The 23,506-nt window shown below is 42.1% G+C and overlaps 1 protein-coding gene across 1 annotated transcript in view; it reads right to left on the reverse strand.

Annotated features, from left to right (window-relative positions):
* LOC311135348 (A disintegrin and metalloproteinase with thrombospondin motifs 20-like) overlaps window positions 1-23,506 on the reverse strand; it is a 119,256-nt gene that overhangs the window by 4,253 nt on the left and 91,497 nt on the right. Inside the window, exons 28-35 of the mRNA XM_084169295.1 lie at window positions 14,344-14,511; window positions 7,640-7,813; window positions 5,412-5,579; window positions 4,922-5,128; window positions 4,580-4,709; window positions 663-757; window positions 418-512; window positions 4-80 (exon numbers count right to left, since the gene is read on the reverse strand). Coding sequence (XP_084025421.1) covers window positions 4-80; window positions 418-512; window positions 663-757; window positions 4,580-4,709; window positions 4,922-5,128; window positions 5,412-5,579; window positions 7,640-7,813; window positions 14,344-14,511 — 1,114 coding nt within the window. The remainder of the gene's footprint in view (window positions 1-3; window positions 81-417; window positions 513-662; window positions 758-4,579; window positions 4,710-4,921; window positions 5,129-5,411; window positions 5,580-7,639; window positions 7,814-14,343; window positions 14,512-23,506) is intronic.

Genomic DNA, 23,506 nt, shown 5'->3' on the forward strand with positions numbered 1-23,506 from the left:
CGCTGCAGAGTAATCGTTCCTGCAGTTCACAGTCCTGCCTTCTGCTGCCATTATATGGGCACTCAAAAGGGTTCAGCAACCTAGACATTACAAATAATGTACAGATAAGATACATTCCTTACATGAATATACAGTACATTCTGTCCATAAACAGAACATGTATTGAACACAGACACAGTAGGAATCCTATACATGATGTCACTCATCACATACATCACAGATGTATTGTGATCCCATGTGGCTCAGTTGGTAGAGCATGGCGCTTGCAATGCCAGGGTTGTGGGTTTGATTCCCACGGGGGACCAGTACAAGATGATGTATGCACTCACTACTGTAAGTTGCTCTGGATAAGAGCGTCTGCTAAATGACTCAAACGTAAAGTGTTGCTGGAGAATAATCTGATTTCAATGAGCAAACCTGTATCCATAGAGCTCTGAGTAGTTGTCTGTCTGACCACTCCGCAGTGTAACATACTCTTTAGGGAAATCAGTCTGCATCTCAGCACAGAAGATCTAGGAGGAAACACATTGAGACAACAGATGAAGAGTCTTGGCCAGGAGGATGTGGCTGAAGGGATGAAGAGTCTTGGCCAGGAGGATGTGGCTGAAGGATGAAGAGTCTTGGCCAGGAGGATGTGGCTGAAGGATGAAGAGCATACACACCTGTAGTATCCTGGACTTGACCTTCATGTAGTACTCCCCATCCATCCTCACTCCCTGGCTCATCTGGACCTCTTTACAGGACATGAACAACTGACCTGGGATCAGGAATAAGATGGAGCACCTTTAGTTTTACAGTATTATAGGGGATGTACTGGATTGTACATAGGTCAATTTGAACATAACAGGATACTTAACACGAAGATTAAAATGATCTACCATAAAAAAAGTTTAAAAGTACAGGTATTTTAAGGTTATTTTAACTAATAATTTAACATAGATTTAGTCTATAATGGAACAGTCCCTGTAGTGCTAAAGTAGACTTCACATAGGTCTTGTAAATAGGTCAGTAAATGAAAGTGTTACACAAAACGCTACAAGCATTCCAATAAATAAACAGCAGGAAAAACGCAATGAAGATGATTGTTATCTGGCCAAGGTGTGAGTACGAGCTCAACACTGGGGGGCCTTGTTGAAAACATCTCTCTTTATTTACATTCCCTCCACAGTTGTTCCTGTGTGGTTGGAGGCCAGATCTCTCTGATTAGCTGATAGTATTAATACCTGACTGGTGAACTGGCTGTCAACCGAGCATTTTAATTTAGCCCGATGCCTGACTTGGCAGGAGACTTAACGGCAGAATGCTCCACAGTGAGGCCATGTCTAAACATCTGAAATCGGACCCAGCCACAATCTCAGCCTCAGCTCCAGTCTCAGCCACAGCTCCAGGCTCAGCCCCAGCCTCAGCCTCAGCTCCAGGCTCAGCTCCAGGCTCAGCCCCAGTCTCGGACCCAGCCTCAGCTCCAGGCTCAGCCCCAGTCTCGGACCCAGCCTCAGCCTCAGCTCCAGGCTCAGTCCCAGGCTCGGACCCAGCCTTAGCCTCAGCTCCAGGCTCAGCCCCAGTCTCGGACCCAGCCTCAGCCCCAGTCTCAGCCCCAGTCTCGGACCCAGCCTCAGCCCCAGTCTCAGACCCAGACTCAGCCTCTGTTCTAGTCTCAGCCCCAGACTCGAAACCAGCCTCACCCACAACTCCAGGCTTAACCCCAGCCGCAGCCCTAGCACACTCCAAGCTGTCTGACTGCCTCTCTGTCACCAGTGTGAGTGGAGAACTCTAACTCACTATTTATTGTTTCAGAAACCAATTGCTCCGAGAGAGGCTTTAAGTCAAGGTTAACGTAAAGTGTTAAAATAAAGAAATAAGTCGACATTCTATAAACTCTATCAGCCAAATCACGATGGCAGTTGGCTGCTGTATACAGCACAGTCGATTTAATACCATTACTATTATACACATTCCTGTTTGGCATTAAGCACTGCATGGATCAGAAAAGTTGGCAAGGAAAGCACATCTACATTTTAGGTCTAATACTTCAGAGCGGCACTGCAATAGCTGTAAGCAAGCTTTCTGAAAGCCATTTGTGTACACTTCCTGAGGGAATGGAAAGGGTTTGTCAGGGAGAGGCTGTGTAGAAGTAGTGGAGGTAAGTAGTAGAGAGGCTGTGTAGAAGTAGAGGAGATAAGTAGCAGAGAGGCTGTGTAGAAGTAGTGGAGATAAGTAGTAGAGAGGCTGTGTAGAAGTAGTGGAGATAAGTAGTAAATTAGATGGCTGTGTAGAAGTAGTGGAGATAAGTAGTAGAGAGGCTGTGTAGAAGTAGTGGAGATAAGTAGTAAATTAGATGGCTGTGTAGAAGTAGAAGAGATAAGTAGTAGAGAGGCTGTGTAGAAGTAGTGGAGATAAGTAGTAGAGAGGCTGTGTAGAAGTAGTGGAGATAAGTAGTAGAGAGGCTGTGTAGAAGTAGTGGAGATAAGTAGTAAATTAGATGGCTGTGTAGAAGTAGTGGAGATAAGTAGTAAATTAGATGGCTGTGTAGAAGTAGTGGAGATAAGTAGTAGAGAGGCTGTGTAGAAGTAGTGAAGATAAGTAGTAAATTAGATGGCTGTGTAGAAGTAGAGGAGATAAGTAGTAGAGAGGCTGTGTAGAAGTAGTGGAGATAAGTAGTAAATTAGATGGCTGTGTAGAAGTAGAAGAGATAAGTAGTAGAGAGGCTGTGTAGAAGTAGTGGAGATAAGTAGTAAATTAGATGGCTGTGTAGAAGTAGTGGAGATAAGTAGTAAATTAGATGGCTGTGTAGAAGTAGTGGAGATAAGTAGTAGAGAGGCTGTGTAGAAGTAGTGGAGATAAGTAGTAAATTAGATGGCTGTGTAGAAGTAGTGGAGATAAGTAGTAAATTAGATGGCTGTGTAGAAGTAGTGAAGATGAGTAGTAGAGAGGCTGTGTAGAAGTAGTGGAGATAAGTAGTAAATTAGATGGCTGTGTAGAAGTAGTGGAGATAAGTAGTAGAGAGGCTGTGTAGAAGTAGAGGAGATAATTAGTAGAGAGGCTGTGTAGAAGTAGAGGAGATAAGTAGTAAATTAGATGGCTGTGTAGAAGTAGTGGAGATAAGTAGTAAATTAGATGGCTGTGTAGAAGTAGTGGAGATAAGTAGTACATTAGATGGCTGTGTAGAAGAGATAAGTAGTAGAGAGGCTGTGTAGAAGTAGTGGAGATAAGTAGTAGAGAGGCTGTGTAGAAGTAGTGGAGATAAGTAGTAAATTAGATGGCTGTGTAGAAGTAGTGGAGATAAGTAGTAAATTAGATGGCTGTGTAGAAGTAGTGGAGATAAGTAGTAAATTAGATGGCTGTGTAGAAGTAGAAGAGATAAGTAGTAGAGAGGCTGTGTAGAAGTAGTGGAGATAAGTAGTAAATTAGATGGCTGTGTAGAAGTAGTGGAGATAAGTAGTACATTAGATGGCTGTGTAGAAGTAGAAGAGATAAGTAGTAGAGAGGCTGTGTAGAAGTAGTGGAGATAAGTAGTAGAGAGGCTGTGTAGAAGTAGTGGAGATAAGTAGTAAATTAGATGGCTGTGTAGAAGTAGTGGAGATAAGTAGTAAATTAGATGGCTGTGTAGAAGTAGTGGAGATAAGTAGTAAATTAGATGGCTGTGTAGAAGTAGTGGAGATAAGTAGTAGAGAGGCTGTGTAGAAGTAATGGAGATAAGTAGTAAATTAGATGGCTGTGTAGAAGTAGTGGAGATAAGTAGTAGAGAGGCTGTGTAGAAGTAGTGGAGATAAGTAGTAAATTAGATGGCTGTGTAGAAGTAGTGGAGATAAGTAGTAAATTAGATGGCTGTGTAGAAGTAGTGAAGATGAGTAGTAGAGAGGCTGTGTAGAAGTAGTGGAGATAAGTAGTAAATTAGATGGCTGTGTAGAAGTAGTGGAGATAAGTAGTAGAGAGGCTGTGTAGAAGTAGAGGAGATAATTAGTAGAGAGGCTGTGTAGAAGTAGAGGAGATAAGTAGTAAATTAGATGGCTGTGTAGAAGTAGTGGAGATAAGTAGTAAATTAGATGGCTGTGTAGAAGTAGTGGAGATAAGTAGTACATTAGATGGCTGTGTAGAAGTAGTGGAGATAAGTAGTAGAGAGGCTGTGTAGAAGTAGAGGAGATAAGTAGTAGAGAGGCTGTGTAGAAGTAGTGGAGATAAGTAGTAGAGAGGCTGTGTAGAAGTAGAGGAGATAAGTAGTAGAGAGGCTGTGTAGAAGTAGTGGAGATAAGTAGTAAATTAGATGGCTGTGTAGAAGTAGAGGAGATAAGTAGTAGAGAGGCTGTGTAGAAGTAGTGGAGATAAGTAGTAGAGAGGCTGTGTAGGAGTAGTGGAGATAAGTAGTAGAGAGGCTGTGTAGAAGTAGTGAAGATAAGTAGTAGAGAGGCTGTGTAGAAGTAGTGGAGATAAGTAGTAAATTAGATGGCTGTGTAGAAGTAGTGGAGATAAGTAGTAGAGAGGCTGTGTAGAAGTAGAGGAGATAAGTAGTAGAGAGGCTGTGTAGGAGTAGTGGAGAGGGGCTTTGTATACTAGAAGTAGTAGTGGTACTGTAGAGACTCACACTCTCTCTCTCGGCAGGCGGCCCGTGACTCGGGCCTCTCGGCTGGACGGCAGTGTTTGGACGGTTGACCTTTAGAGGTCAGACACTCCAGCCTGCGCTCCATCACCCCTGCTCCACACATCTGGGAGCACTGAGGAGCACATAAACAACATCAACACAGTGAATTACATGTAAACTACTGACATATTACACACTCACTGTACAAAACAAAACTGTATCAAGTAACTGTAGTTTCAATACCATGACCTGATACTGTTTACTACCCCCTCTCTCCCCCTTTCTTTCTCTCTCCCCGTTCTCTCCATCTCCCTCTTTCTCTCTCTCAAACACACTGAAACACACCTTGCTCCATGGGCCAACTTTCCAGTAGGCAGCTTGTGGGCAGTCCCAAAGGAGGCACTGTCTGGTGCCAGGTGGGCGGGGCTCCGGACAGTGGGAGCGGGACTGTGCAGAGGACTGGGCATCATAGGGGTGCATGGACTGGGCGGATGGCATCACGGAGCAGGACACTATACGCTGCTGGTAGCCCACTCCACAGCTGGCAGAGCACTGGAAATCACACACAATGGAAATCACACCTTAGTGGATGTACAGCCACATGTGGAATAACACAATATATCCATTTGTGTTTGACGACCTAGGCTAGTCAAATACTGTTGGTAAATCGTTACATCGAATGACACAAATGTAGGCCTATCTAAAGGTATAATACATGGGACTTATATAGCGCTTTTTAACAACCCAAAGTAGCTTTACAATTATAGAAATGAAAAAGAAAAACAACCAAACAGGAGTATGACCAGGCAGAGGTTTCCTAAACCAAGGTTCCTACCTGTGACCACTCCCCTGTCATCCACATGTAGTGGCAAGGTGCTCTGCTGCAGGGCTGGTGCAGGGCAGGGTAAGACAAGGGGTCACAGAGGGCGTCCTGGACAGGGGTCAGCCCGGCCCCCACGCACAGAACCTTCCTATTCCTCATACCTCCACAGGTGGCGTTACACTGCAGAGAACAGACACAGGACGAGAACAACATGTCAACATCAAAAGGCATTATACGTAATACAAGTGTAACCTTGTCCCCATTCTCAATTGCTACCGCATATAGGTTCGACAGAGAGAGAGCCGGCTGGCGGACCAGATACAGTATAAGTGTGGAACAAAGGGTAATGTCTTCAGATTGGCATAGGGGGCAGTGTTGGCCCGCTAGCAGAGATAACCCAGATAAGTTCTACCAGGTTTGGTTGTTTCCTTAGCTCTCCAGATGGCCAAACTCCAGAAGAAAACTGTTCTGTCTAAAACATTTCTTCTACACTTTATCCAGGAGAGGAACAGTAAGCATGCTATGACATCTCACATTGTTTTCAAGAACAACCCCAAAGAATAAGCAAATGGCAAGTCATGGGTGGATACTCATGTTGGTTTTGAATGAATTCAAATGATGGTTTAGAGAGGTAGTCAAAAGCAAAGACAGGTGAGAGTAGGCACACTACATTTTGAATGGCTAAAGCATATGTCCTATGAAATCAAATAAGATATCAGTTTTGTTTGTAAGAATATCTAATTCTAAGCCAGAAATTGCTGTAAACGATCAGTGGAATGCATAGCAACACAGGCAGACAGGATCTGAGAGCGTGCAAACATTCTTGCACCAGAAGGAAGCAGCACAAAGTCCTTACATGGCGCTCATCTTTTGCATCCTGAAGTTTGGCGACGGTGTAGGGGGGACAGGGGTAGAGAGGGGCCAAGGGTAGAAAACACTGAGTTCAAGGGGACTGCTTAGTGCTCACGTCACACAGTGCAGTGCCCCTTGACAAGACAAAAGATGCAGATCTGATATGGATCAGTGCTCTGAGGTTTAGATGTGATTTATCATAGGGTGATGGTTATCAATCAAACCCTCATGTCTGATGCAGGAGTGCTGGGCTACTTTAGTGACCTCATAAACACAGCTGGTCTGGTCCACTTGCTCTAGTGGAAAGAGCTGTGTGAGAGCACTGCCAATAACAATCTCCAGTATGATGATTTGATGCCTTCTCTCGCACACAAACACCATAACCACTGTGTGTTCATTAAACACACACACTAGCAACTGGAGTCTGCCTCTATTAACAAATCTATGTGAATATAATCAAATGATGAAATAGTATTTAAAAGCACATTGGCTCTCTGAATTTTGCGGAAGCAATGCATTCTAAACTGAGGTTCCACTGGGGGCTTGGTGTTTTGTGTGCTTGTCCAGTAACCCATAAGACATAAACACGTCCAGTGGACAGCGCCACTCCGTCACTGTGCCTCACACATGGTGTCCTTGCCTGGGTATTCTGGAGTGTTTTGAGAGAGTGTCTGTGGGGAGGTGGATAGTAAAGGGAGCACGTTGACGGTTGGCTACTGTTCAAACCCTGAACATGACCCATGGCACATAGGGGTGAATTAGAAGTTTGATGGGAGAAACCCCAAACCTACAATAAGACAGTTGTATGGAGAGGAGGTGACGAGCCCCTGTTTGTGTTGGTGATGAAGTGTGTTGGGAAGAGATTGTGTGTCAAAGAGGGAGAGAAACAAATGGGGGAGAGTGTGAAGAAGAAGAAGAAGAAGAAGAAGAAGAAGAAGAAGAAGAAGAAGAAGAAGAAGAAGAAGAAGAAGAAGAAGAAGAAGAAGAAGAAGAAGAAGAAGAAGAAGAAGAAGAAGAAGAAGAAGAAGAAGAAGAAGAAGAAGAAGAAGAAGAAGAAGAAGAAGAAGAAGAAGAAGAAGAAGAAGAAGAAGAAGAAGAAGAAGAAGAAGAAGAAGAAGAAGAAGAAGAAGAAGAAGAAGAAGAAGAAGAAGAAGAAGAAGAAGAAGAAGAAGAAGAAGAAGAAGAAGAAGAAGAAGAAGAAGAAGAAGAAGAAGAAGAAGAAGAAGAAGAAGAAGAAGAAGAAGAAGAAGAAGAAGAAGAAGAAGAAGAAGAAGAAGAAGAAGAAGAAGAAGAAGAAGAAGAAGAAGAAGAAGAAGAAGAAGTAAGTGAAATAGAAAATGAGAGAGATGGAAAGACAAAGAGAGAGATAGATAGTGGTCAATACTTACATCTTGCCACTCTCCGGCTGCCCAGGTGTAATGGAGACACTCAGTAGCCTGGCAGGGCTGGGCAGTGGCAGGACAGTTGTGGGCACCACACAGCTCCTCTCTCACCCGCCCTGTACCCTTCAGTCTGCAGTACACTTCTCTGTTCTGGACCCCTACTCCACAGGTGACAGAGCACTACAAACACACACAAACACACACCCGTTAGATTGACTGACACACAACACACACTGACAAAAATAAACACACACTATATACGTCTGTAGACAAAGGCATTTCACGAACACCCTCTGCATCCACTTTTTATTCCCAAATGCCTGCAATGTTGTATGATTTCAAACTCAGAGTGAGAGTTAACCATCTGATTACATTTCCAGCTCAGAAAGCCCTTTTGGTCGTTCCACTGTTACTGTAGAAACCAGATCTGAAATTAAACCAAAATACATACATTTTCCCATCATATCCCCTCCCCCCTCTCTGACCGGGACTAAGCATTACTGTTTTGTAACATATATGCTTTGTTTAGTCTGCTGGGTCTGATTCGCAAGCTTTAAAGGAAAACTCCACACAAAAACTATATTTTGATATTTGTTTCATTAGTCCATTGTTGACATAGTCCCAAAATGTTTCGCAATCAAGTTTTCAAGATATGTAACTTTCAAAATACAGAAATCATCCCCATATGATGCATTATGCATCATATGATGCTGCGTTTTGCATCTTATGATGCAGTGATGATTTGTGTATTTTGAAAGTTACATATCTTGAAAACTTGATTGCTGACAAGCAAAACATTTTGGGACTATGTCAACAATGGACTAATGAAACAAATACCAAAAGATAGTTTTGGGTTGGACATTTCCTTTAATGCCTCTACACAATGTCCTTGACCAATTCAAACAGAGAAATATGTTTTCCTCTGAGCCTGCATTTGTGGTGTCTGTGTGAGCCGTATTGCCAGTTCACTCACAGGTCTATAACATGGCCCATCTCTTTTAAGCAATTGAGAATCCTACCTGCATGCCGAAGAAGCTCTCTAGAACATTAGAAAGAGGTTTCCCAGACAAACATTAACCTTATCCTGGACTAAGAAGCATGTTTAATGGAGACTCTCCACTCAAAGTGCCTTTTAGTCCAGGACTACCTTAATCTGGGTCTGGAAACCAACCCCCAGGGTTCTAGAAGAAAGCTGTGTAAATACTATACATGTTCTGTAAGTACCCTATTTCCGGTTAGATCAGTTAATTTATACCAGGGGTGTCAAACTCATTTTAGCTCAGGGGCCACATGGAGGAAAATCTATTCCCAAGTGGGCCGGACCGGAAAAATCATGGTATATATAACTTAAAAACAACAACTTCAGATTGTTTTCTTTGTTTTAATACGATCAACATACAACATAAAGCTGGAGCCTGAGGACAGTATGTCCAAAATAGTACAAGCACAACATCACTATTAATCATAAAACACGTCAAGTTTATTTGAAAATTCTAAAGAAAAAGAACACACAAACACACAATGCCTCAGTGATTAACAGAACTGTTTCACAGATCACAGAACTATATCAGGGTGTCATTTCTCAGGCAGAAATGTAGATAAAAATAATGAAATCCTGTTCCCCAAACAAGTGCAAGAACCACAGAGTCAAGAATAGGTTAAATATACAAATAAAATAAAATCAATTAAAAACAATAGCACATCAACATAAAAACATATAAACATAAAGCTGGAGCCTGAGGACAGTGTCCAAAAGCACAACATCACTATTAATCATAAAACACCTCAAGTTATTTGAAAGTTCTGAGGACAAAGAACACACAAACACACAATGCCTCAGTGATTAACAGAACTGTTTCACAGATCACAGAACTATATCAGGGTGTCATTTCTCAGGCAGAAATGTAGATAAAAATAATGAAATCCTGTTCCCCAAACAAGAACCACAGAGTCAAGAATAGGTTAAATATACAAATAAAATAAAATCAATTAAAAACAATAGCACATCAACATAAAAACATATAAACATAAATCTGAAAGCGTTGCTCAAACTCCCGTAACAGTCCCGTTATTTTATCTTTGAACCGCTTCATGTCTGCCACATGTTGGGTCGCGCACACATTTTTCAGACAGGGGAAGTGAGCTGCATCACCACCAGCAAGTTGCGTCTCCCACAATGACAGCTTCAACTTGAAAGAACGTATGCTGTCATAATACTGCGTGACAACTTTGTTGCGCCCTTGCAGCTGTTTGTTCAAGTTATTCAGGTGCTCTGTAACATCCACCATAAATGCAAGGTCCTCAATCCATTCTGCGGAATGAAATTCTAACACTGGTTTGCCCTTTTCTTCCATGAACTGTTCAATTTCTTCTCGTAAATCAAAGAAACGCCTCAGCACAGCACCTCGGCTTAACCATCTTACCTCAGTGTGGTATGGCAGGCCATAGATGTGGTCTTTCTCTCTGAGAAGGCTGTCAAACTGACGGTGATTCAGGCTTCTGGATCGGATGAAATTAACAGTTTGGATGACCACCTTCATGACGTTATCCATCTTTAATGACTTGCAACACAAAGCCTCCTGGTGCAAAATACAGTGAAAAGTCAAAAAATCACGTCCTCCATTTGCAGATTGCACTTTCTCTCTGAACTTTGTCACAACGCCTGCTTTTTTCCCGATCATTGAGGGCGCACCATCTGTAGCCAGGTTGACAGCGTGGGACCAGTCCACTCCGACCCTGTCCAGCGCGCCGACGAGTGCGGTAAAAATATCAGCTGCTGTCGTTGTATCTGTCATCGGCACCAACTCCACGAACTCCTCGGTGACGGTCAATGTGTCATCAACTCCGCGGATGAAAATGGCCAGTTGTGCAACATCTGTAATGTCCGTGCTTTCATCAATTGCAACCGAAAACGCAATAAATTACTTTACTTTTTGCTTCAACTGGCTGTCCAAATCCACTGAAAGATCGGAAATCCTGTCTGCAACTGTGTTTCTTGACAGGCTGATATTTGCAAAAGCCTGCCGCTTTTCAGGGCACACAATCTCCGCTGCCTTCATCATGCATGTTTTTACAAATTCACCCTCACTAAATGGTTTTGAAGCCACTGCGATTTCATTAGCAATGAGGTAGCTAGCTTTCACTGCAGCGTCACTGATGTCTCGGCTGTGAGTAAACACAGACTGCTGTTTCTTCAGACCCGCCAACAGTTCATTCACCTTCTCTCATCTCCGCTGTCCTTGAAAGTTGTCATATTTGTCGGCATGAAGACTCACATAGTGGCGACGAAGGTTGGGGCGGCAGGTAGCTTAGTGGTTAAGAGCGTAGTGCCAGTAACCGAAAGGTCGCTGGTTCTAATCCCCGAGCCGACTAGGTGAAAAATCTGTCGATGTGCCCTTGAGCAAGGCACTTAACCCTAATTGCTCCTGTAAGTCGCTCTGGATAAGAGCGTCTGCTAAATGACTAAAATGTAATGATATTCTTTCAGCACTGCAACATGCTCTGAACACACCAAACATACAGCTTTCCCATTCAATTCAGTGAATAAATAGGATGACCATTTTTCTTGGAACACTCTGCACTCTGCGTCCACTTTTCTCTTTTTTGACAGAGACATATTGGGGCAATGAGGGTGCCAAAGCACATAATGTTAAAAGTAGAAGCCGTAATAAATATCGCGGGCAAAACAAAGTAGCTCATTGGCTGCACGTGCTTGACCTACTTGCTCTGCCCCGGTATAAACAGTTTGCTTGCTTAACACAATTGCTATTGTGCCATCCAGTGGACGCAATTGGAACAGCAGTTTATTTTATTGAAAAATTGCAGCGCATTTTTATACTTTACAAAATTATTATAATTTTTTATTTTATTTGTATCATCTCGCGGGCCGGATTAAACCTGTTTGCGGGCCTGATCCGGCCCGCGGGCCTGACGTTTGACACCCCTGATTTATACAGTAGGCTATATCATGTTGTATTAGAACTGTGTGTAGGTCTACGTCCTCATCTCTAGGGTTAAGTGAAGTTTTACTCCTTATGTTTGGAAGGAGAACAAAAGGCATTAAGGGAAATCTGAACTCAGATGAAGGTCTAAGCAAAAGAACGAGGCCTCATTTAAAGGCTTACGTTTTAAACATCCCAAAGTGGGGTGTAATAGAGCCTCCTACTACGATTTGAACAACAGTTATGGGTTAAGAAATTTGATTCTAATCTCTTTCCAAGAGACTTTCGGTTTTCATTGCTGAAGATCAAACCTATCATAGTTGAGCACACTATTCAATATTGGAGTTGAGCTTCTCCAGAGACTGCTGCTCTCTACCCATCTACAGTATGTCTGTTTGACATAAAAATAGAATTTAGAATAGAATTAGAACAATAATAGAATATTAACTAGTTATTCTAATTCTATGGGTTTTGATTGGATAGGACAGCAGACCCCAAAACACGCCTTAGCACAGTGTGGTTGATCATAGAGAGGCGGGACATGCAGCTGTCACAGACCAATCAGTGGGATCGCTGCCACTCACTCCCGAGCACGGGCCACCCTACACCAAGAGCTCAACAGGCAGTCCTCACCCCTTCCTCATTTACCCCTCTCACACCCCCTTGCACCTCTTCACAGACCCCCATTCAGAGGCGACTGTGAGGTGATTGAGTGGCTGGCTGCTGAAAAGCCCAAACGGTGGGTGCTGAGGTTTCCAAAGTTGTCACAGGCATGAACGTTTAGATATAAAACATGGCTTTATGCTCTAGTTGTGGATTTCATGGTTTCTGGTGGTATGTGGAGGGAAATGATTGCTTCCAGACACCAGGGAGGGAGAGTGAGAAGGAGAGTGAGGCCCTTAAAGGCTGGGGAGTGGCAGTGGTCTCATGTGGGAAGACAGAGACGGGGTGTGGGTGTAATATAATATACTAGCATGAATATATACCGACAAAAGCACATATCATAGCATACTACAGGTTGCGGAGGGACCTACAATTTTTGAGGGGAGAATGACTGTGAAAAGGTCATAAGGTCAGACTTTTGAAAAGGATGTATGAAAATAAAATGTTGCTGACATCTAAAATATAATTTCCCCCTCCAGAAATTAGCCCAATATAACATATTGATCCATATTATCAGGCAGGTGTGCTATTTAGCAATAAGCATTATCACCTGATGTAGCCCACCTGATGCAGCTTAGTGGCTAGAAATAAATAGGCTAAGGGTTGCCCATCTGCATTTATCCCATTGGGCTAATCATTAGCTAGATCTCAAATTATAAAGTGTAAACATTAGGCTATCTTGTTCCGAGTTAGCATCATATTGATTACTTGAATGTCCCCCAGAAAATGAAGTTCCACTGGCACTCAGCCAACCAAGGATCATGTACTATGAATACAATGTAGGCCTACCTGTTACACCTGACCGTTGTTACGTTTAGCCCTGGTCTTCCATATGCATTCAACGCCATTGGCCATAAACCATGCCACTGCTGAAAACTCAGGTTCTGAAATGATGCATTTTACTAATTTCCTGGATTTTAGAAATATGTGTAGCCTAGTAACACAAGAAAGCTCCGTGATCCTCTTCTTTTAACAGTGACCATCAAAACTGCTTTCAAAAGTGGGTTTTCCCGCAACTGCATGAAGAATGTACAATGACTGGGCATGCATATTTCTCTCCCTGTGCGGCACTCCCAATTTGAATGCGCCTCAAGATGAATGTTATTTTCTCTCGCATAGAATACGACAGGCTGAACAATTGAATAGGTAAACTATTCTACTATGGGGTTGTCTGATTTTGCTGTTGCTTACTCGTGTTGTTGGCTGTGGGAAATTAAATGTGGACAACAGTTTTTCATTAGATAATTCAAATAGTTTAACGAAAGGTACCGGGTCTCAGCTCTGCCTGGCTCTCATTCGGATCATAGGTGTCGGGTCTCGGACCTGGCGGGACCCGGGTCTCGAACCCAGCGGGACCTGGCCCAATTGAACCCCTGTGTATATCTTCTCTAGAGTGTGTTTTATGGCCAGACACAGACACTCCCCATGCTCCTCCCCCTCCATCTCCTTTACTCTCTGGTGGCCTTGTGATACATTTGGGCTCATGGCTTTTCCCCTTACCCTGCGCTGGCCCCCCGGCTGTCCCTTCTGACCCAGCGTGACTCTGGTTCCATAATTGTGTCACACCCCTGACACAGTCGCCGCACGCTCATTCGGCAGACACCAAGAGTGTGTGGTCGGCTCCGCCAGGACTGCGACCTCACAGGTCCCCCCCTGTTGTCTAGCATGCTGCATTGGAGCAGTAAAATGCACCAGAAAGGCATCGGTCAATTAGCCAACGCTGTCTTGAAAAGAGTGCAAGAAAGGTAAAGGAACTAGCCTGATTACTAGTCAACCTCAGAAGAGGAAGAGAAAGCACAGCACAAGCTTTTTGGTATTCCAATAACATTTCCTCTCTCAAGTATACAAGTCTAGTGAATTGCATAAACAGTTATGTAAATCCAGCCTGTAGTGTTTAACTCACATCGGAAGGACATAAGAATATGTCAACTGCTTAGTGATAGGACAGGTTCTTAGTGTGTACAGTACTCTATATGATCTACATCTGTGTTTGAGTTGGCGTCCCAGCTGCTAGAGGTGACTGTTAGCGTTAGAGAGGGGCGGGCGGTACGGTCCCCCTGGGGGTATTTTGAGAGTGTGTGGGGACGGGGTGGCGTGGACAAATACCTCGCTCCACCTGTTGGCTTTCCAGCTGGGGCATCCCCGGGCTCGGCAGGCCTTTTGTGTCCGGGGACGTGACAGATGACTGCAGTGATCTTCCTCTATTTGGGTTTGGTTATGGTAAACACAGGCTATCTCCCGCTGCTTGGTCCCACGGCCACAGCTCACAGAACACTAGAGAGAAAGAGAGGGAGAAAAAATAAAATGGCGGCATTGAGTGTAAAGATTCTATTGAACACTTTTCCAACAACATTTGGTGAAATAATGCTGATACCCGCTGCTCGAAGCAATGTTATAAAATGTATACAAGTATCCAACACACTGCTTTGCTCAACATAGAGTCTGTCTTCAGTGTATGAGATGGAGATAAACACTCTTGATTTGTTACTGCATCTCATGGCCAAGTAAACAAGCTATAAACCACTTTTCGCTAAACTAATCATGAAATGGATCACTGTAAAGCATCCACTGAAAACCCAGGTTTGAATGGAGTCCCCTCTTTACCCTGTAAACACTGAACTTAGTCTTAAGCCCCTGTGTAGGGCACAAACTAGAGTGAGAGAGACACACAAGCTTAGGAGAGAGAAGACTCACCGAGCTAAAAGACCAGGATGCATGCATATGGCTAGACAATCATCTGGTTTCAATAAGAAGCTGTACAATGCTTCAGGAAAGCTACAGAGAAAAAAAGAATGAAATGAATAAAAAGCAGAGACCCTGATGAGACCAGAGCCTTCAGAAAGCCCCATGCCTGAGATGACAGTCGGTTGGTAGATGAAAATATGATAGATTCTTGCATCTTTATGAGGCCAGACAGCAATTAGAGAGCCAACTAGTTAGGGATAGAGTCCCCTTACACAAAGCCACTCCAAAATGGGGTATTGGAATAAAGTACAACAAGACGATGAGAACTCAGTTTTGTCTTAGCATATTTTCCAGACCAGATAATAAACATAATATTGCATTGTCCTTTAATTATGATCTAAGAATGTTGCATAACACCAAACCAAACGCCATGCATTTTTCCTGTGTCAGGCCTCATGGTAAACTTATGGTGGTCATAGTACATGTTTACATTTTAGTCATTTTGCAGACGCTCTTATCCAGAGAGACTTACAGTTAGTGAGTGCATACATTTTTATTAATTTTTCATACTGGCCCCCCGTGGGAATCGAACCCACAACCCTGGCGTTGCAAGCGCCATGCTCCACCAACTGAGCTATACTCTATTGGACTGACTGTGCTGTGATGAAACTATTTGAGGAAGATTTATTTGAGACAAGTAGACATACTGTAGTGAATTCTAAGAAAAGCTGGTCCTTTTTTAGGTTTGGACAACAGGAGTTGTGGGCATAGGATCTGAAGAAGACTGCTTTTTCTACTAATGGAGGAGAAGCATTCTAGCACTCAGAGAGACACACGTTTGTGCAACACTTGGTGAGTGCACTCTAGTACCCATTTGAAGCCTTCAAACAGATGCATGTCCTGCTATCTTATCTTCTTTACTGTGGTGCCGGCAGTGCTTGACACTGCACACACATATATCGTACACAGTGTAATTACCAAGGTATTTTAAACACAGGGCTCAGCTCAGGTGACATCAAAGCTGCCCGTGTTGACTGACTACTCCTAAACGTGGCAGACTCTCATACCCGCTGCACGCTCACTCAGAAATGATAACACTACTCCCTCCACTTCAGGCAGGAACAGAGACAGGCAATCATGTATGGGCGTGGGGAGGGGGGGGGGGGGGGGGGGGGGGGGGGTGTTAGCCCCTCCTTACTGCTGTAAAAGAAGAAGAACAAAAATGAAAAAAGAGCAGGAGGAAGAAAGGAAACCACAGCCATACGGGTAGTGCTCCTCGGCTGAACTGTATCTGCTGCCTGTTTAACGGTGGGGAGAAGACACTATATTGCGACGTGCTCCTCCCTCTCCCCAGCCAGGCTGCCTCATCTGTCAGCCATTAGTTAATCAGGGCGGGTAACGCACAAGGAGCGCAGAAAACTGCCACAGCGCGTGTGACCAGAGGACAGCTTCACCTCAGAGCAGGAGGAGGGCAAGGACACGGGGACGGACGGAGTCCTCAACTCTGCACTCTACTGCCAGGCTAGGGACCGACGGAGTCCTCCACTCTGCACTCTACTGCCAGGCTAGGCTGCTGCCTCACTCTACTCAACACTGGCTCAGGTAAGTCAACTCTCCACTTCAACTGCTCAATTGGCTTATATGTGAATAGCTGCTGGTCTGCTAACTAACATACTGAGGTCAAAAGATAATGTGATTGAAAATGAGTCAATCAAATTAATATGACCGAGGAAGGTTTTAAAGGCTGGTAATGCATAAATAGTGACTGAGCATGGATAACTAAATGCAATGGTCTGATTTTCTCAACCTTATTTTACTAGTGATGCTACTTTAGTATTGCATGTGATCAAAAATGTGTTTTACAGATATCACTGCTGCTTTTATAAAGTTTTAACAAAGAGGAATGTTACTACAGTATCGACTAGAGTGTGGGAATTTCTAACAAAATAGATATGTGGGGAGGGGGAATGACTCAAGGTCACATTCACAGAAAATTAATATGGGACACAAACCACTAAAATGTAAGCATTTACTGTACTGTAAATTACTTTGGATAAAAGTGTCTGCTAAAAGTTGCATATATTATCATTATGAAAACCTTCTTGAAAAACAAAACAAAAAAGAAACAAGCCACAACAGGTCACATGAAAAACGACTTTCTCTCGAGACAGATTTGCCCTCCCAAGTTGTAACAGCAATTCATTTCACATGATTAGGTGGGTTAATTCTAGTATAAGCCAGTGACATTCATCTGGAAATAATATGGATTACTATAGTAGACAGAATGGGATTGTTGCCTGAAAGCTACCACAGTAACATAGCATAGTGGTTTTGTTTAACAATGTTTTTAAACCAGAACGGGAGATGTATTAGACAGAAAGACATAAGCGATGTTTGGCCATTTACTGCATTGTGCTTACAGCTAAGCAGCTTGTTCTTGCTCTGCTTCTTTCCACTGCATTCCTTCTTTTCTAGTGTTTAAGGGTTCTGGAACAGTTGACTTAATCGATTACCAAACCAAACCAAATCCAGCTATTTCATGTTTATTCTGTGTGGCATAAAGACTATACTAGAAAACAGCTTATAGAGCTTGTAGGTAAATAGACATAGAGCTGCCTTTCCTCAACAAAACAATTATCACAAATATGTTTAATACTTTAATGGACTATGGTAGACTATACTGAAATGTAAGCTGCATCAAGTATATGGACAGGTTACCATTTAAAATATGGTGTTGATAAGAGCATGTCTTTGTCTAGGATTGGCAGGCTGTAGTGGCAGGATGACCACGCCCATTCCATCCCAGAGGACAGGTAAGCCAATGGACACATGGAAGCATTTAGGCATAGAGAGACCACGATATTGGGTAACCTATGAGACCATTATCTGTTGTTCAGCCTATTCAACAATGCCACAGCATATGCAACTTCAACAGAAAGAACAGACAAATCCCTACAGAACTACTAACTTTAAATTAGTAGTTCCCTTCAAAAGTTTGTCAGATGTTTTCAAGGCACCGTCCAATTTCCCAAATGTTCTTAAGTACCTATGTTTTCCATTAATTTGGGGTTGAGAAATATAGCTGGATGTGCACAATAAATGGCTTGGGGCGTGGACTTGAAAAACAAAATGTGTGGACTCATTTGACAAACTTTGATTTTGGAGGCTTTTTAGAAATTGTTTATTTCTATTTCATGCTTTCTATGTCCACTCTTTGACTTAAAACCAGTATAGAGCTGTACCTATTTACTGCAATACAATACATTGTGGTCAAATTGTGGTACAAAATGTAAAGATTGAAAGAGTACATAGAAAACGAAATAATGTAATAAAGAAAATCTGTAATATTGTAACTGACACTGGATCAGATTACTGCTACTGAAGGCTTATGCCTTCAACTTCACAGGTGGATTTTGAAGACAACTAATGTAATGTTTAGTAGAAGTGGACTTAACATGGGTTAATACCACCTGTAGTATGGGAGCAGACTTTTCCCCCCATAATGTTTATCCTATATTCACGACCTCTAACAAATACCATATCTCAGAACATGTGCCAAGGCTGAATTCCTATCACGTTGCGGAGTGCTCGCAGATCAAGTGGAATGGTAATACCAAGCATATGATAACCATAGTTACATTGTCTCTTCAAAGGGTATCAGAACTGACCTGGAACAAGAACAAACTCACGATTGTGTGAAGATTGTCCAGAATATTACAATCTGTACTAGCAAACAGATACCCAAATACTATGTATAGCAATTGGCAACAACTTCTTAAAAAAGATGGTCATCTCAGCCATATTGAAGATAATCTAGGTTTATGATCCTCCTAACAACGCAATATGTACACATTTCCCCAGGGCCAAGAAATATCAGTGAACAAGATACACAGAGATAGTAATACTATGATCTCATTACAGCTTTATCAGTGTCACTGTGGGGAAAATAAGATGTTTGCAGAGCTCAGAGGTTAAGACATATGCCAGAGAGCTATCGCAGGCTGCTTTTCCTGTTCAAGGTCCTGTTTTGCAGGGAAGTTTCAAAGACAGAAGTCAAAACAACACATGTTGTCGACGTGAGAACAGCTGGTAAAGGCAGAGCGTTGTGGTGCGGAGGAATGTCAGAGTCATAGATCTTTCATCCTCAAGGCCAAAATAGCCACACACAGGCCTGATCATCTCCATGCATAGGAAGAAATACAACCAACACCTCATACTAACACAAATACAGTCCAGTCCAACCCTGGTCAATGCGGTCCAAATCTTGCATCCAGAAATCATTAGACAATTACTACACGAGTAAGTAGGTTATATTAATTCAAATTAACTGGTATTAACTCACAAATAGGATTTATTCACAAAACAGTTGGTACAAACCAATGACATCAGTATATTTAGGTACCAAAGGAAAAAATAGCGACATTTCTATATGGGTCGTTCCACAAAATACATCTATTAAGCTTCCCTTTGATATTTTAAGCAGGAATTGTACACCAATATTGAATTTTAAAAGCATGTTATAGTAAATGAAGTACCCTTTAATATAGACCACATGGTGAATTCAATAAATATCATTTTGTATATGAATAAAGACTTGCTGTCCCTCTGTGCAGTCTGTGACTTTTAGGAAGATTTTAACCCACTTAATAAATCATTGTAAAGCCCTAGTTATTTTGTTGTTTTGACAAAGCCATTTCTAAACATTATAATTGATTTAATGTGATTCGTGATTTATTGTAAGGCAAAAAAAAAAAAAGTCCCTCATTTTAAAGTCAACCCAGTGAACTGAACTCTCGTTTTAATATATTGAAACTACTTTTTTTCTTTCTAAATGAAGATTGAACATCTAATAGTCAAATCATAGTGTAAAAGCAGGTGAGCTGGTTCTACTCTTTTTGGCCATTTTCTGGTGTTTCGTGGTGGAAAACTGAGTCTGTTGAGCATAACACATCAACCCTGTTACCCATAGATAGACAGGCTAGAAATGTTTTAACAATTTAAATGTTTTGGTGAAGCTTGCGTTCAATTGCCCCTCCCTGTTGCACACAAATAGGTTCCAGATGTATGTCTGATTTAAGATGAAATCGTCAACCCTGTTACGGTTAACACTTGTACTGTATTTTGCACTTAATAGACACTAGGGCTGAGCGATTAGGCCAAAATATCATATCACAAATGTTCTTATTTTTGACGGTATTTGACAGTATTTTGTTTTTGAATAATAAAAATTCTAAATATGCTTCATGAGTACTGCATGACCCTAGGGTGGCAACAAATACATTCTAAGTGGTTTTAATGGGGGCTTTCTCTCTTCTGATTGTTTCATACTGATTGTTTTATACAATCAAACTTCAATCAATAATAATTTTCAGCATTTCCATACATTTCTGTATTTCCTTCACTCATTTGTTAAAATGTCAAAATGTCCTATTTTTGTGAAAAGGTAACTATTCCTTTATCAGAATAATTATTCTCCTCTATGACCATGTATTTTGAATCGATTCAATGGAGTTCTTACTTTTGCCACAAGGGGCAGTGTGCCGACTAAGGTGCTTTTGGCACCCGCAAAGCCTCACAGGCAAGTTTCATGGCAAAAAAGTACATGTGCGCACCTTCGGCGCCAGCGCTGCCTAGGCACTATTAGTGGCACAAAATTACATGCGCAACCGAATCTCTTGCTTGCAAATTAGCAGTTCTCAACTGTTAGCAGTCTCTTACTGGCGGTACGAACGGACGATTGCCATAATTTTTCAAGTTTCATCACTCAGGTATTACATTTATGTTACATTTAACAAACCAAACATTGAAAAAAAAACGTTATGTAAGGTAAAGTAAAAATCTAATCCGGTATATAGTAAAATGCGGTTTACCGCCCAGCCCTAATAGGCACTTACTCTAGTCATTTTTCCTTATTTAACCTCTTGGGATAGAAAACATGTTTTCTATTAAGTTGAACATGTGCTCTTCGTGACAGAATGTTAAAATGAGGTAAGTCAACTTTTGGAATGACAAAAAATGACCAGTTTCTCAGCCTGTCCAAACGTCAATGTCCCACTCCAGAAAAACACTGTTAGTGCTCAATTTTGTATTTGTATTTTTTAAGGAACCCCATTAGCTACTGACAAGGCAGCAGCTACTCTTCCTGGGGTCCTGAAACATTAATTGAGCACACCACTGCTGTCTCATAAAGTTATGCCAGGCCATGGTAGTGAACCTGATTTCTGACAGCAAAACAAAAAAGACGGAACAGGCGTGAGGTTCGAAATTGACCTTTTAGCCCAGGATTTCCAATGGTCCCTATCCCTGACAAATTCCATCCTTCCAAATTCTATCCAGCCGATTCTTCTTACTCAACGCCGGTTTACTTTGGGTCTGTCAAAACCCCAAACTCTAGCCTAATGTATTGTAGAGACTAACTCGCAAGCCAATGCCAAGGTGTGCTTTCACAGCCAAGCTACGCTCGCATTCTTTTTTGGTCTGTTTCATTCTGGTCCTGATAATGGAATTGTGCCACAAGACACCAACAGCGTTTACCTTGCGTTTCAACCAAAAAACTAGGAGTCCAGTTACCAGTCAAAGGGCAACATTTTTCTCTCTCAAATAGACAAGAAAAATGTGAAAGTGTTGCATGTTCATTATGGGACGATCCCATTGTTGTTAGAGTTCTTTGTACTTTAGAGGTGGTTGAACGTCAACAACTGCTCCGTGTGTGTCTCATTAACACATTCCTCCAAGCTGAACGCTCTGTTTACACTGCTGGCTTTTATGGGGGTGATGTTGTTGTGTGTCACTGGTGTGTTTACCAAGCCCGCTATGCTATCTCCCTTTGATTTCACCCCCACTACAGCAGTCTTTTAAGATGTGCAACAATGTTCAATCTGCAGCTGGGCTCAGCGGACTCAAAAAGTGGTTTTAAACCTTGAGAATAACTATGTGTCCTCAACAGTAAAATATACACTACCAGTCAAAAGTTTGGACACACCTACTCATTCAAGGGTTTTTCTTAATTTTTTACTATTTTTTACATTGTGCAATAATAGTGAAGACATCAAAACTATGAAATAACACATATGGAATCATGTAGTAACCAAAAAAGTATTAAACAAATCAAAATATATTTTATATTTGAGATTCTTCAAATAGGGGGGGGGGGGGGGTATACAGAAGATTGCCCTATTTGGTAAAAGACCAAGTCCATATTATGGCAAGAACAGCTCAAATAAGCAAAGAGAAACGACAGTCCATCATTACTTTAAGAAATGAAGGTCAGTCAATACGGAACATTTCAAGAACTTTGAACGTTTCTTCAAGTGCAGTCGCAAAAACCATCAAACGCTATGATAACTGTCTCTCATGAGGACCACCACAGGAATGGAAGACCCAGAGTTACCTCTGCTGCAGAGGATAAGTTCATTAGAGTTACCAGCCTCAGAAATTGCAGCCCAAATAAATGCTTCACACAGTTCAAGTAACAGACACATCTCAACATCAACTGTTCAGAGGGGACTGTGGCCTTCATGGTCGAATTGCTGCAAAGAAATCACTACTAAAGGACACCAATAATAAGAAGAGACCTGCTTGGGCCAAGAAACACGAGCAAGGAGAGTGATGGAGTGCTGCATCAGATGACCTGGCATCCACAATCCCCCGACCTCAACCCAATTGAGATGGTTTGGGATGAGTCGGATGGCAGAGTGAAGGAAAAGCAGCCAACAAGTGCTCAGCATATGTGGGAATTCCTTCAAGACTGTTGGAAAAGCATTCCAGGTGAAGCTGGTTGAGAGAATGCCAAGACTGAACAAAGCTGTCATAAAGACAAAGGGTGGCTACTTTGAAGAATCTGAAATGTAAAATATATTTATTTGTTTAACACTTTTTTGGATACTACATGATTCCATATGTGTTATTTCATTGTTTTGATGTCTTCACTATTATTCTACAATGTAAAAAATAGTCAAAAAAATGAGTAGGTGTGTCCAAACTTTTGACTGGTACTGTATATATTTTTCCGTAATAGCAGTGACTACAAAGTCAAAAGACAACTATTATTCCCTGGGCTGGAACACATCAGATATTATATTTGCCCACCAATGGCTGCCTCACAGAGTTCAGCACTGTATATTTTTAAGAACCTAGATTTACTCTGGCGAATATGACGCTGGAGGATGATATGGGAGGAGCACTGAACGTTGCGTGATGTAAACGGTGGTGTCTTTTAATCACGAGAGGATGGGAGGGAGACGTTGGAGCTGAATATGTAACATGATGACAGACATGCCAGCCAGGTACCTAACGTGGAACCTGCAGTACAGAACCCAAACCAGTAAAGGTAGAGCCTAAAAGTCTTCGTATAAAGAGTAATACATTGACGTCTATTGTCCTGCTAACTGACGCCACATCAGAAAGCAGCAGTGTAGAGTGTCTATGGTAAGATGTGAGGTGAAACCTGATAAGCCCTACTTTCAAGGGAGATCTGTTACTTTGAGTAGGTTACCACGCTCTTCTAGGACACTTCATCCATCAAACTCTTTCCCACTGAACCAAGTTTAAAAGAAAAAAATGTCTCTTTCATAAAGATGGTGTG

This window comes from Coregonus lavaretus (genome assembly GCF_964263955.1).
Source record: "Coregonus lavaretus genome assembly, chromosome: 9".
NCBI lineage: Eukaryota > Metazoa > Chordata > Actinopteri > Salmoniformes > Salmonidae > Coregonus > Coregonus lavaretus.